This window comes from Mus caroli, unplaced genomic scaffold (assembly GCF_978045245.1).
Source record: "Mus caroli unplaced genomic scaffold, Mus_caroli_1 scaffold_15, whole genome shotgun sequence".
Classification (NCBI taxonomy): domain Eukaryota; kingdom Metazoa; phylum Chordata; class Mammalia; order Rodentia; family Muridae; genus Mus; species Mus caroli.
The window spans coordinates 26,368,480-26,384,554 of record NW_028227270.1 but is presented as its reverse complement, the minus strand read 5'-3'; the positions used below and the strand labels follow the sequence as shown (position 1 = coordinate 26,384,554).

Below are 16,075 nucleotides of genomic sequence, written 5' to 3'. Positions count from 1 at the left end.
ACAAAAATGTTAGCACTGAGCCTGACGCAGAGGGAATAATTCAACTGATTGCTAGTTGCTATAAATAGTAATATCAACTTATTAATATTTGATCAGCATATTGAAGCTGATATAAATATAGTAATATGAACATGGATCTCAAAATTCATGTTAATTTTTAATTATACATTATAGTTAATATATTAATGTAGCCTTGATAATTCATAATGTTACATAAGACATCAAATATTAATATGTATTTTCCCAAACAATTTTATTATAATATTACATTAAAAAAATCTCACCAGTTAAATGTCACTAGTGATTTTTTTCTTCATGGTCTCTTTTCTCAAACCAGGTTTGCATCTGCTGGCGATGATGGAATTATAGTTGTGTGGAATGCCCAGGTAAGTACCAATTAAATGTGGACTACAATGAAAACATGGCACTGTGTTTGAAAACTCACACACTACTACTGTGTGGTACTCAGTATGCTGGCTTATTATTATCATGTGGGATTGGTTAATATGCTGGGAAGGTTGGTTAGAGATATTCGTTTACAACAGGGACTAGTATTTCTTAATATTTTAAGTGTGTGCATGTGTATGCCTGTAGAGACTAAAAGAGGTCTGGGCCCTAGGAATGGAGTTATGGGAAGAGTGAGTCTCCTAACATGGGTCCTCTGCAAGAGCAGCAAATACTCTTAACCACAGTGCCATCTCTCCAGCCTCAGAGAGTTTTGGGTGGTCAGCTACTATGCAGTGACATCAGAAATGAGTTGTTAGTTTTCGTAAGATGGTACAGTTTTTCATTCAACCCTCTATGATAGCATAATAAAAATTTCTCTCATGTTTGACTTGAGTCTGTATAACTGTGTAATGGGAGGTCTGTCTTTCAAGTGTATTTAAAGGTTGCTGGAGTTTCCTGGGGTGTCTCCTGGTGGTTTTAGTTGTGCAGGTTGCTCTGTTTTTATTTTTCCCTCCTTGCTCCTTCATCCTGGGTGTTTGATCTCACTGTTGGTCCTCATTTTCCTGTGGTCTTGCTTAGATTCAGTCATCCTTTAACACTAAAGTGTCCACAAGTGGCTCCGGTCCTCCTCAACCTCACACTGGGAGCTCACGTGCCCATGTGAAATGTTTGCATAGACTCTCCTCGCATCCTCCCTTGTACTTAAACTTATCTGTATAGTATACATCATACTTTACACAACACAAATGTTGCAGGGAATGACGAAGTCTTTTCATGCTCAGTACAGTTCATTCTCTTTCAGTTGGTTGATTGGTTGGTTGGCTGGCTGGCTGATTGGTTGGTTAGTTGGTTGGTTGAGACAGTCTGGCCCAGGTTGGCCCTAACCTTTGTTCTCTCTGCTTCAGCATATTGAAGTCTAGGATAAACCACCATACATATTAAAAAACACTGTAATTTTGGCCTAAGATCGGTTGAATCTGGCCAGTCATCATGGCACATGCCTATAGTCCTAGAGGCAAGGTCAGGTGGATCAAGAGGTCCAGGCTAGCCTTAGCTTCATAATAAATTTGAGGCAAGCTTGAACTATATTGCTATTTCCAAATAAACAAAAAAATGAAATCAGTTGAATCCATCTTCTAAAAGTGGTGGATGCAGAAGGCCAGCTGTACTGTTAACACATTCATGAAATCCTGCAGACTTGGAAAGATTGAAATTCATATATATATTGTATGTTTCTACCTGGGAGGTGAGGGAGAGACTGAAGGAGGAGGACATGGAGTGGGTGGGACTAGGCGCTGGGCTAAGTGTACCTGCAGAGCATGGCGCTGTCATTTCCACTGCACCCAGAGCTGCAAGAGCCTAGACATGTGTACATGCATCTGCTTTCTGTCTACAGAGTAAACTGCTGCTACTGTTGCCGAGCTGACATGATTCCTAAAAATCATAGGAAAGGTTATTCAAATCAATGATGAAAATATCCTAAAATAGCATACTGACTAAAAAATAGCCAAAATTATTCACAGCTGTTTTTAACACTTATTTAGATTATATTTATTTGATTGTTAAAAAAATGTTTAAATTTCAAACAGATAATTTTAAATGGCATATGTTTATTTTCTACATAAGCTATTCTTATTGTTACTTAAGAGTCTTCACGTTGGAAAGGTTTGTTGACATTCCTACTTGTGTTTCAGACAGGAGAAAAACTTCTGGAACTCAGAGGACACACTCAGAAGATAACGGCTGTCATTGCGTTTCCTCCCCTAGACTCGTGTGAGGCCAGCAGTCAGCTTCTCTTGACAGCCTCTGCTGACCGGACTGTCGGTATATCCTTAGCCTGAGACCCAGCAGCTGTGCAGGCCTGTGCATTCGGATGGCAAAGTGGTTTTTCCAAGTCTCTATGAGTTGCTTCCTGAAGTTTAGGTGACAGCAGGAACAGGTCGGGGCTTGTAGTGGTGAACCCCCTGCGAAGCAGCTCTTTCCAGAGAGTCTGGTACATCAGGCTGTGCAAACAACAGGGTGGAAGTGCGTGAGCTTAAAACTCTCATCTCACTAGGGAAATGAGGATGAGTTGGACTGGAAAATAATCAATTTCCCCCTCATGTATGACAGAAGGCACTTAATCCGCCCCCTCCCCTGAGAACCTGTGTGGCTGCTAAATGGATCTGCACAGGAGTGCAGTCCTCTCTGCTCAGTATTTCACACTTGGTATTTTAAAAGTCTTAAAGTGAATTTGCTTTTGCCTTCCCATACTTTCTGGTTAGAGTTTATAAGGCCACAGAAATGGTGGTATTCTGTAATGTGCTCGTGTGTGCTAAGGATGGTTGTGGCTTACATATGTTGACTTATTTAGTCTTAAAAATGGCCCTATGAAGTAGGAGTTAACTCGCCCAAGGCCAGTTATGGAAGTAGGCCAAAATGGCCAGCAGCCTGAAGCTGTGTACAGTGACCTTCTGATAAAATAGATAAAAGAATGTAAAACAGCATCATTACAAGGAGTTGCATTGTGGGGCCATGGCCAAGCGCTGTGGGTAGCTGCAATACCCATGGCTCTGCAGTCAGCTATGACAAGTCTGATTGAGAGCTGAGTTAAGTCAGAAATAAGCCCGGAGGAGGAATGGGTTCATAGACCTCCCTGAACCAGGACTGACTCACGTCCCCCTTGGAATGAGTTCATCAGCTCTAACAGCGTTAGATAAATCGTCTGCAGGTAAGAAAAGCTCCAGATTGAAGGGCTCTGCAACCCTATAGGTGGAACAACAGTATGAACTAACCAGTACCCCCAGAGCTCTTGACTCTAGCTACATATGTAGCAGAAGATGGCCTAGTTGGCCATCATTGGACAGAGAGGCCCCTTGGTCTTGCAAACTTTATATGCCTCAGTACAGGGGAACGCCAGGGCCAAAAAGTGGGAGTGGGTGGGTAGGGGAGTGGGGGGGGAGGGTATGGGGGACTTTTGGGATAGCATTGGAAATGTAAATGAAGAAAATATCTAATTAAAAGAAAGAAAGAAAGAAAGAAAGAAAGAAAGAGAGAGAGAAAGAGAGAAAGAGAGAAAGAAAGAAAGAAAGAAAGAAAGAAAGAAAGAAAGAAAGAAAGAAAGAAAGAAAGGAAGGAAGGAGTGTGGAGGTGAGACGCTGGCACACTTACTTGTGAACAGCGGTGGCACACACAGCCATTCATGTTACAGAGTCATCCTTATTTTAAAAAATCCCGAGGACTTTGACATTCGTTTTATCCAGATGGACTCCGAATCCCCTCTCCGCAGACCTTCACTGTTAATTAACTGTTTAAGTTAAATGTGGATGGTAGGGGGTTTTTGGGTCAAGTAATGGTCTTAGGATCCCATGTTGCTCAGTACTAAGCTTTAAGCTTTCACATAGTGACGTCAGTGAAAAGAACACGAAGTGGCGTTAGGACTGGGAGGCCAGTCCTGGCTTAAGGCCAGAAAGCACTGTCTCATAGCCAGAGGGTTTTTCTCTGAGTAGTTTGTTCAGTGTGACACAAACAGGTGAATACACTTTTTAATAGTTAACTATATTTGAAGAGTGACAGAGAATTAATAGAAATAATCAGATAAGATTAATAAATTATGGGACTAATTTAAAATTTTTAATATAAATATCAGACATGATATAAAATGTTTTGGCCATACATGGATATTATTTACATTTCCCAGTATATGATAAGATCTTTACATGAAATGTAACACCATAGGAAACTATGTGACAAGTTTGTAAGGATTGTTGTGCTACTCAAGTCAAACTAAAACCCTTACCATGTGGCAGGAGGCCGTTCACGTGTTGGCAGCGCACCCGGCGTCACAGAGACCCACAGTTACTGTTGTGATGTGTACATGCAATCATGCGTGTGCGCTGCAGTGAACTCTCAGAAGCTGTTGGGAGAGGTGGTAGTTCTTAGTGTAAAACATTATGTACGTACACATTTACATGTTATGGTAAACTGTTCCCACGAGGACACTGTAAGCAGGTTTGGTGGCTAATACCCATGAAGATGAGCACTCTAGGGCACTCATTCTGGTGGGCATCTTTAAATGACCTCACAGTGACACTGTAGCTGGTAGACCTGCTCCTGAAGAGATGACTTGCAATACAGGTCTATGGCAGGGCAAACACTAGCTGGCTTAGATTTTCCTTAAAGATTTCCTGATTGTTTAGACTTGTGATTTGATTCAAAATGCTACCTCACACTTAAAGTTTTAAAATTCTATTTGGCCATGATTTCTTAACATAACTGTAAGTTTGGGATTGCGACACCGGCCGGCAAATCCAGAGAGTCACGTGCTTCCAGTCTACTGTAAAGGTAAAATCTTCAGCAAATTGGGTTCCTATGGGAATATTTTTGTTGTTGTTCTCAAAATGTCTTAATAAATTAGATGAGATTACTTCCTTAAGTTTTACAAATCATTGTTTTCACACACACCTATAGCCATTTGAGTTTAAGACAAGGTTTTTGAAGTGTGAGAATGTTTCAGTTAGAAATGACCGCAGGGCTCTGTTGCTGCCGCAAGACAAGTGAGCAGGTCAGGCCTGGTGGGCTCGCAGCAGACCCTGCTAAGGGGACACGGGGCTGGAGCAGGAGCTGCTCTGTTTTTATGCTTTGGCCAAAACATAGGCAGACCGGCATTTGTCCCTTGCCTGCTGCCTTCTCCAAGGCCACGAGGACATGTCTGTTTCTTGTTTCTAAAACAAAACATTTTAATGTCGATGCCATTCATTTCATCTTCTTATAAACAGATATTGATTGGGACTTTGATGGTAGGGATGCTGCTGCCCATGGGAGAAACAAGCATGGCTAAGCCTTGTTTCCTTGTGTTTCCTCCAGGAGAAATGGCCTTGTGTGTTCTGGGGAGTTAGCTCTGTTTTCAGTGCTAGCCAGTCAGGAAAGGCACCAGTTAAAGGTGCCTCCTCCATAGCTTTGGGACAGCTGCTGTCCCTTTCTGTGATGTGTGCCAGTGGTCAGGCTGGCTGTGTGTTCAAGTGTGGTGTGTGCACATTCAAGGTATCTCAGAAGACTGAAAAGATGTTGGAGAATATAGTGATAACACGTTAAGTATTTAAGACCATATACTGCCATCAACAAAATATTAACAAACTACAGCCAGCAACATGGAGAAAGGCTGATACAGCACAGCCAAGGGGTGTGTGTGGGGTGGGGCGGGTTTACCCCAGGAGTGCAACTTTAGCAGAACATCTGAAAGTCAGTCAGTGACCAGAGTCCAGGACAGGAACCATGTGACCATCTCAGCAGAGGCAGAGAACGCGTCTAACCAACTCCAGCATACTCTCCACATGCAGATATTTTACACTCATAGATGAAAATCCAGTGACCAAATATTGAAGGCACCAGACCGTTCTCCATACGGTCAGGAATGGAATAGGAATCTTTGCTCCCAGCATGCATCTGTTTAGCTTGCACTGGAGGATCTGGGCAGCAAAATCAAATACTAGAAAAGAAATGAGTGATTGTTTCATATTTTTTTATGAAAAAGAAGAACTAAACTTTCTCTATTTATGCATGACATGACCTTATATGTAGGAAATCATAAACCCACACAAAACTTTTAAGGCTAATAAATTAACTTGGCAAGGTTCCAGGTTACATGATTGGTAATACAAAAGTCAATTGTAATTTTCTAAAATCAAATTGAGAAAATTCTATTCACAGTTACATCCAAAAGAATAAAATACTTAGAAATAAGTCTTTTTTTTTTTAAGTAGGGGATTTATACCTTAAAATCTTTAAAACATTGTTCAATGAATTTTAAGGATAAGTAAATGAATTTAAAAACTAGGGGCTGGAGGAGCCGGCTCAGCAGGTAAGAGCACCTGTTGTTCTTGCAGAGGACTCAGGTTCGATTCCCAGCGCCCACATGCTGACTCACAATCATTTGCAACTCCAGTTCCAGGGAATCCGAGGCTCCTGTGGGTAGTAAGCAAGCACATGGTGTGCAGGCGTGCGTGCTTGCAGGCAAGATGCGCATACAGATAAATAAGTCTAGAAAAAGTTGTTAACTGAAAAATTATCATATGATCATGGGTTACATGTAATACTAAGATTTAAACACTACTCAAAATGACCTATGGATGGAACATAAAATCTATCATAAAATTAAAGCTGGTTTTTTGTTTCAGAAAGGAACAGACTAACCTGAAACTTGTAAAGGATCCAGAATAGCCATCACCGTTCTAGAAAGAAAGCATAAAGATGTGAGACAGTTCCTGGTTTTAAAGCTACCGATACCGTATCACCGCAGTGGGACCCTGGCGTGCTGACATAGAAACAGATTGGTAGGATAGAACTTAAGGTCCAGAAATAAAATCTCACACATACACAGTCAGTTTACAAGGGAGCCAACACCTTTCAGTGGAAAAAAGAATAGTCTTTAAAAAAAAAATGAGGCCTGCCAGGTGTGGTGTTCATATCCAGACTTCCCACTATGGGAGGCTGAGCTAGAAGAATCATTTGAATCCATGAGTTCAAGATTAGCCTGGGCAGTGTAGTGCATGCGGCCCTGTCCGGGGGGGATGGTGGGGTGTGTGTGTCAGGGAGTTGGGGAGGGAAATCCAGCCGAGCATATACATATAAAAAGGAATACATTTATTTTGTAAAAAGTGATTAGTTGGGCCTAATTAAATGAAAACTTTTGTTCTTCAAAGAATACTACTGACAAATTGAAAATACAATCTAGCCTGAAACTTAAAGGCCGCACCGACTTACCGTGCTTGTGATTTGGTAGTGAGTTCCGAGAAAGGCAAGGTGACTCAGTCCTGGCCTCAGAAGCACCAGAAGACGTTCACCTTCAAAAATGAGAAGTCTGCTAAGAGTGGTCAGACCAAGAAGAGTAATGCAAAACGTGATGGTGGAGTATGTCAGTGCTGCAAAGAACTTCTCGAATGGCATGTACAATATAGCAAATACAAACCACCGTCAAAGCCCAAGAGATGTGTTAAAATGTTTACAAAAAGACAATAAAGGACTCTTACCACATAATGTGCAGACCATGTGCCTGTGAACTTGAAGTTTGTGCAAAATGTGGAAAGATAGAAGAGATCGTTATTCCATTTAATAAAGAACCAGAAACTTCAGAAAATGCTGAAAATGAAGGTTCTAACTATAGAAGAAGCCGCAGACGGAAGGAAGACAGTGATGAGGACCTAGATGCTGAGTCTGACTCTGAGGGCAAGGATGGGGACACTCAGGCCTGACAGCACTGAGTCCGTTGCAGAGGGAGTCAGAAAACAGGCTCATGAGCAACGTCGGTTATTTATAACATTTGAGTAACAGAATATTAAAGGTTTTCACAATAACACTTAAGCTGTATATACAGAATATGTGTGGGCACACCATGGTATGTTGTATAAAACCTGTAGAAATTGTTTAGAAAAACATATTACCTAATGTCAAACTATTGAGTGTTGAGAATTGGTGATTTTATCAGAACTATCTCATGCAAAACTAAGACGACTAGCTCAGAGTACATTTCCATAGCCTGACCTCGGGTATGTGACTTCTTTAGCAAAAGCCCCCTTACATCTTACAAAGCAAAATAGTATTTTTACACACACACACACACACACACACACACACACACACATACACCCCACACACAATCATGTGTAATGATTTTCCTTCAAAAATGTATATACTTCATTCCCTATTTTTTAACCTTTTCCTAGTTTGGAAATATATACTTAGAAAAAAAATGTGTCGACTGTATAGTTACTACCTAGAAAGGAAAACCCAGCCTTCATACTGGAGTGGAGAGACTCGCAGTATCAGAAGCTCATGTGAAGTTCTCCCTCATAACGTATCCTTCCCAGAATTCCATCGTCCTGAATGATCATTGTATTGCCAGTGTTTTTACTTGGAAACAGTGTAAGCTTCATGTGATTATTAAAGTCTGTGTCCTTATGTTTAAAATCCCACAACTACAGGAAAGTGGCCAGGTAGTGCAATGAACTTTTCCACACTTTAAAACTAGACTCTCAATGTTAATGTTGTACTATGTTTACTTTGTGTCTTAATCTCTACAAATGTATATATGATGCATATGTACATGTACATATGTGTATATATTTGCTGAGCCATTGAAATAAACGGGAAGCCGTGGTTTTGGAAAAGAAAAAGAAAATACAATCCACAGACTAGGGGAATTATACATAAATCATTTCTCAAGTATATATTCAAAGTATGCAAAGAACTATTCATAAAAAGCAAAGAGGCATAATTAAGATGAAATTTGAGGAGCTGGAAAGTGGTTAAGAGCACTAACTGCTCTTCCAGAGGTCCTGAGTTCAATTCCAGACAACCACATGGTGGCTCACAATCATCTATAATGGGATCCGATGCCGTCTTCTGGTGTGTCTGAAGACAGTTACAGTGTACTCACATACATAAAATAAATCTTTAAAAAAAGAAGAAGAATTTGAAAGAAAGTTTCTCCCAAAAGATATGTAAATGGGCAGTAAACGCATGAGAGGACCGTTCATCATCATTAGGGAGAGAATCAAACCCACGGTGGGCTACCATTTCATACATAGTAGCACCACTAGTAAGTGGCGGCCTGTCGAAAGGACAGGGCTTGAGTGCTAATAAATATATGGAAAATTCATACTGTAGCTTATGCATTGCTAGTGGACTTGTAAAATACTACTACAGTGACCTTCAAAAGGTTTGGCAATCTGGTAAACTGTTAAACAATAACCCACCTGTGTATAGTTCCACACCGAATGGAAACCTGCCCACACATATGTATATAGTGAATGTCAGAACACCAGCATTCATAGTAGCTAGAAAGGAGAAATAAACTAAAGTATCCACCAGCTAGTGAATGGATAAACACATGTCTGTATCCACACAATAGATTGTCAGTCATCAGTAGACAGAATAAAGGGCTCACGCAGAAGCCTGGAGGGCAGACAAGGTAGACTCCTGAAGCACACACTGCATTTGATTGCCTTCAACTTCCTCTCTCATCTGTTTTAAAGTAGCCTAATTCTGAGCCAAGGCAAGGCCTCCCTTCTTTCTAATTCAGTCTCTGTCCTTGTTACCACTCAGCTTACTTGAGCAAGCTGTGAGGACATGACTCTTGAAGAGAGGGACCCTAAGGTACCACACAAAGTAAAGGATTCTACTTCCTGGAAACACTTTAAGTCTATCATACAGAATTATTAAGAATTAATTGAAAAAAATTTAAATTATTTATTTATTTTAAACTCCAGATTTTATTCCCCTCTGACTGATCCATATCCCATACCTTCTCCCCAACCCCCTGTCTCCATGAGGATGTCCCCACGAGGATGTCCCCACCCAACCAGATCTCTAAACTCCCTGGGTCCTCCAGTCTCTTGAGGGTTAGGTGCATCTTCTCTAATTGAACACAGACCTGGTAGTTCTCTGCTGCATATGTGTTGGGAGCCTCATATCAGCTAGTACATGCTGCCTGGTTGGTGGTCCAGTATCTGAGAGATCTCAGGGGTCCAGGTTAATTGAGACTGCTGGTCCTCTTACAGGGTCACCCTCCTCCTCAGCTTCTTCCAGCTTTTCCCTAATTCAACCACAGGGGTCAGCAGCTTCTGTCCATTGGTGAGATGTAAATATCTGCATCTGACTCTTTCAGCTGCTTGTTGGGTCTTTCGGAGTGCAGTCATGCTAGGTCCCTTTTTGTGAGCACTCCATAGCTCACTAATAGTGTCAGGTCTTGGGTCCTCCCCTTGAGCTGGATCCCCCTTTGGGCCTGTTGCTGGTCCTTCTTTTCCTCGGGCTCCTCTCCATTTCCATCCCTGCAGTTCTTTCAGACAGGAACAGTTATGGTCAGAGTTTAAAAATTAAAAGTAAGTATCATGTTTTCTGTTTTATTTTTATAAGGCATTTAAGGATTATATGGAAGTTGTCTATCAGTGGTTCTCAAGTTATCTGAAATCTTAGTGGCGTAGAGCAATGATAAACATCCATTGTGTATGGACAGGAATAGAGAACCTCTCAGCCAAGTGGTACTGGCTCAGGGTCTCCTGACTCTCTGTCCCCAAAAGGCTTGTCTGGGTTGAAAACCTACTCAGAGGCTCAATGTGGCTTGGTACACTACTGTGCTGTAGTGCTCACAGGCCTAATGGTGACATTAAAACTGTGTGGACAGCTTTAGTGTCACCTTGAGGCAGTGATCTAGGAGAACAGGGAAGTCCCAGCATGTTCTCCGACTGCCTTAGAAGTCACCTCTTCTCCATAATCGTGAGATGGTGGTCACCTAGAGTTCATAGTCAGCAAGAAGAAACCCAACCTGCTTATCAAATGGAGGGACTTCAGAGAACTTGCAGCCATAAATTAAAACCACCGAACACCACTAGACTTTCTAAACTAATGACCTCTTTCAAATGCTTGGCAGTGCCTGACCGTTCTTCAGAGACTGGACATTTGGCTGTCAGGCGGTAGTGACCTAGGCGTGTGGAACCGAAAGTTAGATCTGCTGTGTAAAACCAGCCACCTATCCGACACAGGTAAAAACCAACCTGGGCAACTGTGAGACACAGCTGATAGGCTGTAAAAGACACAGCTGGGTCTTTAAAGAGACATAATCACAATATACAGGTCCATGGGGGCTTCCTTTGTGTTGTTGCTGTAGCCATATTTGATGAGTATTTTCACGTGACAAATAATTTAGTGAACATTTACACTCATGTGTGTATCTTATTTATGCCGAGACTTGGGTTTCAGTGTGTGTGTTTTGTTTGTTTGTTTGTTTTTCATTTTTTCGAGACAGGGTTTCTCTGTATAGCCCTGGCTGTCCTGGAACTCACTCTGTAGACCAGGCTGGCCTCGAACTCAGAAATCCACCTGCCTCTGCCTCCCAAGTGCTGGGATTAAAGGCGTGCGCCACCACTGCCCAGCTCAGTGTGGTATTTTTATATGTAGATGCAGTGTGTTTGGAGGGTAGCCACCGGTCCTGTCATCCACATTAGCCTTCTCCTCCTGACAAAAGTCACCCTTCCTCCACAGATGGGCGAAAGCATGCAGCACAGCCTTCTCACATGCGGCTTATTTTGTTTGATGGTGATCTTCTGTTTCATCTCTTTTCTTGAAAATGATAGGATTTTGCTCACTATGGCTGATAATACTCTACTGTGCGGATATGCATATCACATCATCACTGTGTGTATGCGTGTGTACATGCCATCTTCATCCATTCATCCGTTGATGAACACACAGGCTGGTTCCATTACCTCCCTTTTCAAATAGTGTCACAGTGAACATGGATGCACATAGAGTACGTGATCACCTTTGTGTACTTTCAGTACAGACCCATACCCAAGTGTGGGATAGCAGAATCGTGACAACTTAGTATTCCATGGTTTGGTTGGTGTATTTTTATTTATGTGTGTGCACATATATGTGTGTATTGAGTGTGTTCATGTATATGTGTGTGTGTGTGTATGTGTAGGGCATAGGCTGTGTATGACACATGTATGAAGGTCAGAGGATAACCAGTGAGAATCCTTGTCTTTCATGGTGTGGGTCCTCAGGTTCCCAGGCTTGGTGGCAAGCATCTTATCCACTGAGCCAACTGACTGGCCCCTTAGGGAACATTTCCTGCATTTAAAATTCTCTTGAAGAAGGAAGATTTTCATAAGTTGAAATCTAGCCTAGGCTATGAGTGAGACATGCAAAACCACTCTCCTGCCTCTTCCACATCCATCTCGTGCTCTCTCATGTTTCTTCCATCTATTCCATGTGGACACAAATCCCACTTATGCCCATGAGGAGAACTTAGTGCAGGCATCGCAGCAGTGCTTCTAGGCTGTGACTGTCAGGAAGGAACCCCAGTGAGTGGGGCGTCTGCATTTGCATACGATGCATTGCATATATCACACAGCAAAGCGGGGGGGGGGGCAACTTTGTTAAATAATTTTTTGTTAACATGTTCCAGTATTTCAACCTTTTAATGCTTGAAGTTATGGTTAGCCTGAAACCATTTTATGATTTAGCTCTGAAAAGATATTCAATACTGTGTGCTTAAGGCCAAGCACAGTGTCCCGCACAGCTACTCAGGAAGCTGACACGGACTGTGGTAGGCCATATAGCAAGACAACAGCAGCCACAGTAACCAAACCCCACATACTAAATGCTCTGCACATAGTAAGTGGTGTGGAGGCTTAAAGTCTCGTCATCTTAACACCGGTCATCCTGGAAATGCACTAATTAGCCGTAACCTCGCTGTTTGCAGGCCACTTCTTAGCCTTGACAGAGGGTGTTGAGATAGGACTGACTGGCTCCGCACAGGACAGTCACTTCCTCTGTGCTCTCATGCAAATGCTCTGACAGTCAGTGTTGCAGGAGCAGGTAGACAGCCAACTTGGTGTCCTCTGACCTGCTCAGGCTGATGCTGTCTACCTGGACGTAGTGTCCAGTCTCACAGTCTAAAAGCTTGGTCGTCAAGATAGTTCCCTACGTCATCATTCCAGTTTCTCTCTCTCTCTCTCTCTCTCTCTCTCTCTCTCTCTCTCTCTCTCTCTCTCTCTCTCTCTCTGTCTTTCTTTCTTTCTCCTTTTTTCTTAGGTTTTTGACACCCTGGTTATAAATCATGATTCAGCTTGCTAGAGTGGCTTACAGAACTAAGGGAAACACATCTGCCCACTTTAGTTCTATTACAAGAGCACTGAAGAAGAAATACCAGGGGCAAGGTGGGAGGCCGGGGCACAGAGACTCTATATTCCCTAAGTGTGCTCCCTGCAGGAACTGTCGTATGCCCAGCTTTACTGAATCCACCTAAATCCTGTTTGTTTGTTTGTTTGTTTGTTTGTTTTTTAAATGGAGGCTTTATTATGGCGATATGGTCAATTAAGCCATGGTTACTAGTGACCAACATTACTTTCTGCCACTCTCTGCTTGGAGGTCAAGGGGTAAGGCTGAAAGTGCCAACCTTGCCCTCCTATCTTGGTCCTTCTAGTGAGCAGCTTTCATCCCAGAACCACCAGTGACTGGCCAGATACTAGTCATCTCGTTAGAACACAGGGTCCAGAGACTTAAAGGATTTTAAGGGTTGTGTCAGCAAACAGTGCGGAGGCCAGATATATCTTTTGCATTGCTACACCATCTTACCTAGTGCCAGGGAGCATGCATAGTCTTGAATTTACATTGAGGGAAAACCCTGGTTTCATAACTCACTGAAGTAGCCATCAAATGGTGGTTGTGGTGCTTGGCCTAAGGGGTGCCTGGTAATATACGGGAGTGTTGAGTATACCACGTTAGCACTGCAGGAGCAATATTCAGAGCCTGGCAATGTGTCCAAAGTGTCTCCCAAAGGTACTGAAACTTACTCAAAACTCAGTTTCCATGTGTGAGCAAGAAAGGAAGTGTTCATATAGCATGTTCTAAGTATGTTTTATGGGAAATGACTAATATCAAGTTAAGAAAGTTTTGTTTTTGATGTAAGCCTTGATAGAAAATGATTTCCTTGTTTTATATCTTTTTTTTTTTTTTTTTCGGAAGGGATCAGTGCTTTGGTTGAAATCCCTGGAAATTGTGTTGCCGCAGCAGTGGGCAGAGAACTGAGTGAGTACATATCTATACATGGCTACAAGGCTACATGAATATATACATACACGTGTACCAGGAAGACAGAAGCGGTTTTATTTCAGAGATGTCTGCCTCTGCCCTAGCTCTGGTCTTTGATGTTGTTGAAAATGATACAGAGTAAACCATTTCCAAAGTGTTAGATCAGACTTCTTCTTGTCAACATATTACAATATGATGGTAGTCTTCTGTTAGTTTGATTAAACAATATATTTCCTGTTTTAAAATCACTCGGCAGTAAGTGTTTCCACTCAAAGTTTATTCACATTAAGAAGAGTTCTCTTTGATATCAGCTGGGGGACTTGCTGACAGCCACATTTTGAATGTAAAAGGCTATTAGAATTTAATAATCTTGTAGAGTCTTTGACTGTTGGCAAAATATTGTCAGAGATACAGGTAGAAATGTGTCATGACGTATTTTCCAGAGAGGAATGTGAGGAGAAGAAATTCTTGGATAGTCGATTAGTGCCAACCGGGGAGGATGTGAGCCCTCAGCACTTTCTGTATGAGGCGGGCTTGTCTCTGAGCAGCCACAGCTCTGTCTCCTGTGGCTCATCAGAGCACGTATGCACTGGTGTTAGCCTGCCCATGGGCCTCTGTCTGCTGCAGACTCTGGGCATTCGGTAGCAGTAACTGGGCCTGTTTACATTTGGTAGCTGGACCTCCTAGAGTATCATAGATGTTTTGTAAATGTTGGTTAATAGAACCACTTGATTTTATTTTATTTTAGGTTTTATGTGTTGATTAAAATTAAGACTTACAGTTTAAATAAAACTATTTTTGAAGTCATATAATAAATCAAGGAACATATTCAATGTCTATAGTCATGAAATTAAAAGCTATATTCTCAGAGAATTTATAATTGAATAATAGTATATACCAAAAATATGAAAAGTTGTTTTCACTTTGGGCTCTTATTTTTAACAGCTTTTTTTTTCCTTTTTTTTTTTTTTTTTGGTAGTTGTTGAAGCCTTTACTGAGTTGAAGGCCAGGAATTTGTAGCTTATCTTGTGGCAGTGCTTACTGGCCTGGACACACGAGGAGAGAGAACTGATAGTGGAAATGACTGGGGGGAGCAGAGGGACAGAGCAGGGGTTGGTGGTGGCCAGTCACTGGTCTGGGCAGGAACCGAGTGGTATTCCTGACATACAGTGGAGACCGAGGAGGCAGCAGGGTTTGGTAGTGGGTTTGGAAGTCAGTAAAGGAAGCAAGGTGAAGAAAACCCAGCCTTAGGGTTTTTGTGCATACTCTACATATCCCAAGCCTTTGGAAGAAATGGTCTAAGCTGGTGCAAACAGGTTCTTTGTGGAGATGTTTTTTTTCCATGCAACATATATTTTTCACTTAATGCTTTTTGAGCAGAAAGATATTTTTTGGACATTTTAGTAAAATGACTGTCTTTTAGTAATTTTTAGGCTTGTGACACCCACAGAAGAATTGCCGGAATGGGATATTATTGAAGTTAAACGCCTTCTTGATCACCAGGACAATATTCTGTCACTGGCTAACATCAATGGTAAGCTCGTTGTGTACAGTCATGTTATGTAGGGTTTCAGAATTTCCAACTCTAGCACTTCAGAATTACTGTTAAAATAGTAGTTTAGATTAGTGTTACTCTAAGCTTTGTGACAGGAGAGCCTGGCTCAAGCCGCATAGTTTGGCATGGCCAATAGACTAAGGCAAAACTATCCTAAGGAACTATTTGGTACTTGGTACTTCATCATAGGCCGTGAATCCCAATGCTTGTAATATTCTAGCATTCTTCACAAGTGGCTCTGCCTGTATCAGTGTCGGTGAGTGAGTATGACATCGGATGTCAGGAGAGGATCACAGACTCTGCTGTTAGCATTTAGTTAGTTCTTGTGTCCCCAGAGTCAGCATCTTCTCCTCATTAGCCAGCACAGTTACGACTAGCACCACAGATGATCTGATCCTTGGAAAGGTGTGCACCTGGGTTTTGAAAGATGCTGGCTAATGAGGAGAAGACCTGGATCTGGAGTCAAGGAGCATCTTTCTCATCCTTGGCTTCTCTAATTCT

At 41.9% G+C, this 16,075-nt stretch overlaps 1 protein-coding gene and 1 pseudogene across 1 annotated transcript in view; both read left to right on the top strand.

The window, feature by feature from the left end:
- Wdr41 (WD repeat domain 41) overlaps positions 1-16,075 on the top strand; it is a 47,036-nt gene that overhangs the window by 19,621 nt on the left and 11,340 nt on the right. The window contains exons 3-8 of the mRNA XM_021180292.3: positions 338-386; positions 2,142-2,273; positions 4,708-4,770; positions 10,853-10,964; positions 13,954-14,016; positions 15,443-15,553. Of these exons, the coding sequence (XP_021035951.1) occupies positions 338-386; positions 2,142-2,273; positions 4,708-4,770; positions 10,853-10,964; positions 13,954-14,016; positions 15,443-15,553 (530 nt within the window). The remainder of the gene's footprint in view (positions 1-337; positions 387-2,141; positions 2,274-4,707; positions 4,771-10,852; positions 10,965-13,953; positions 14,017-15,442; positions 15,554-16,075) is intronic.
- On the top strand, positions 4,934-9,568 carry LOC115029102 (uncharacterized protein C9orf85 homolog pseudogene; annotated as a pseudogene).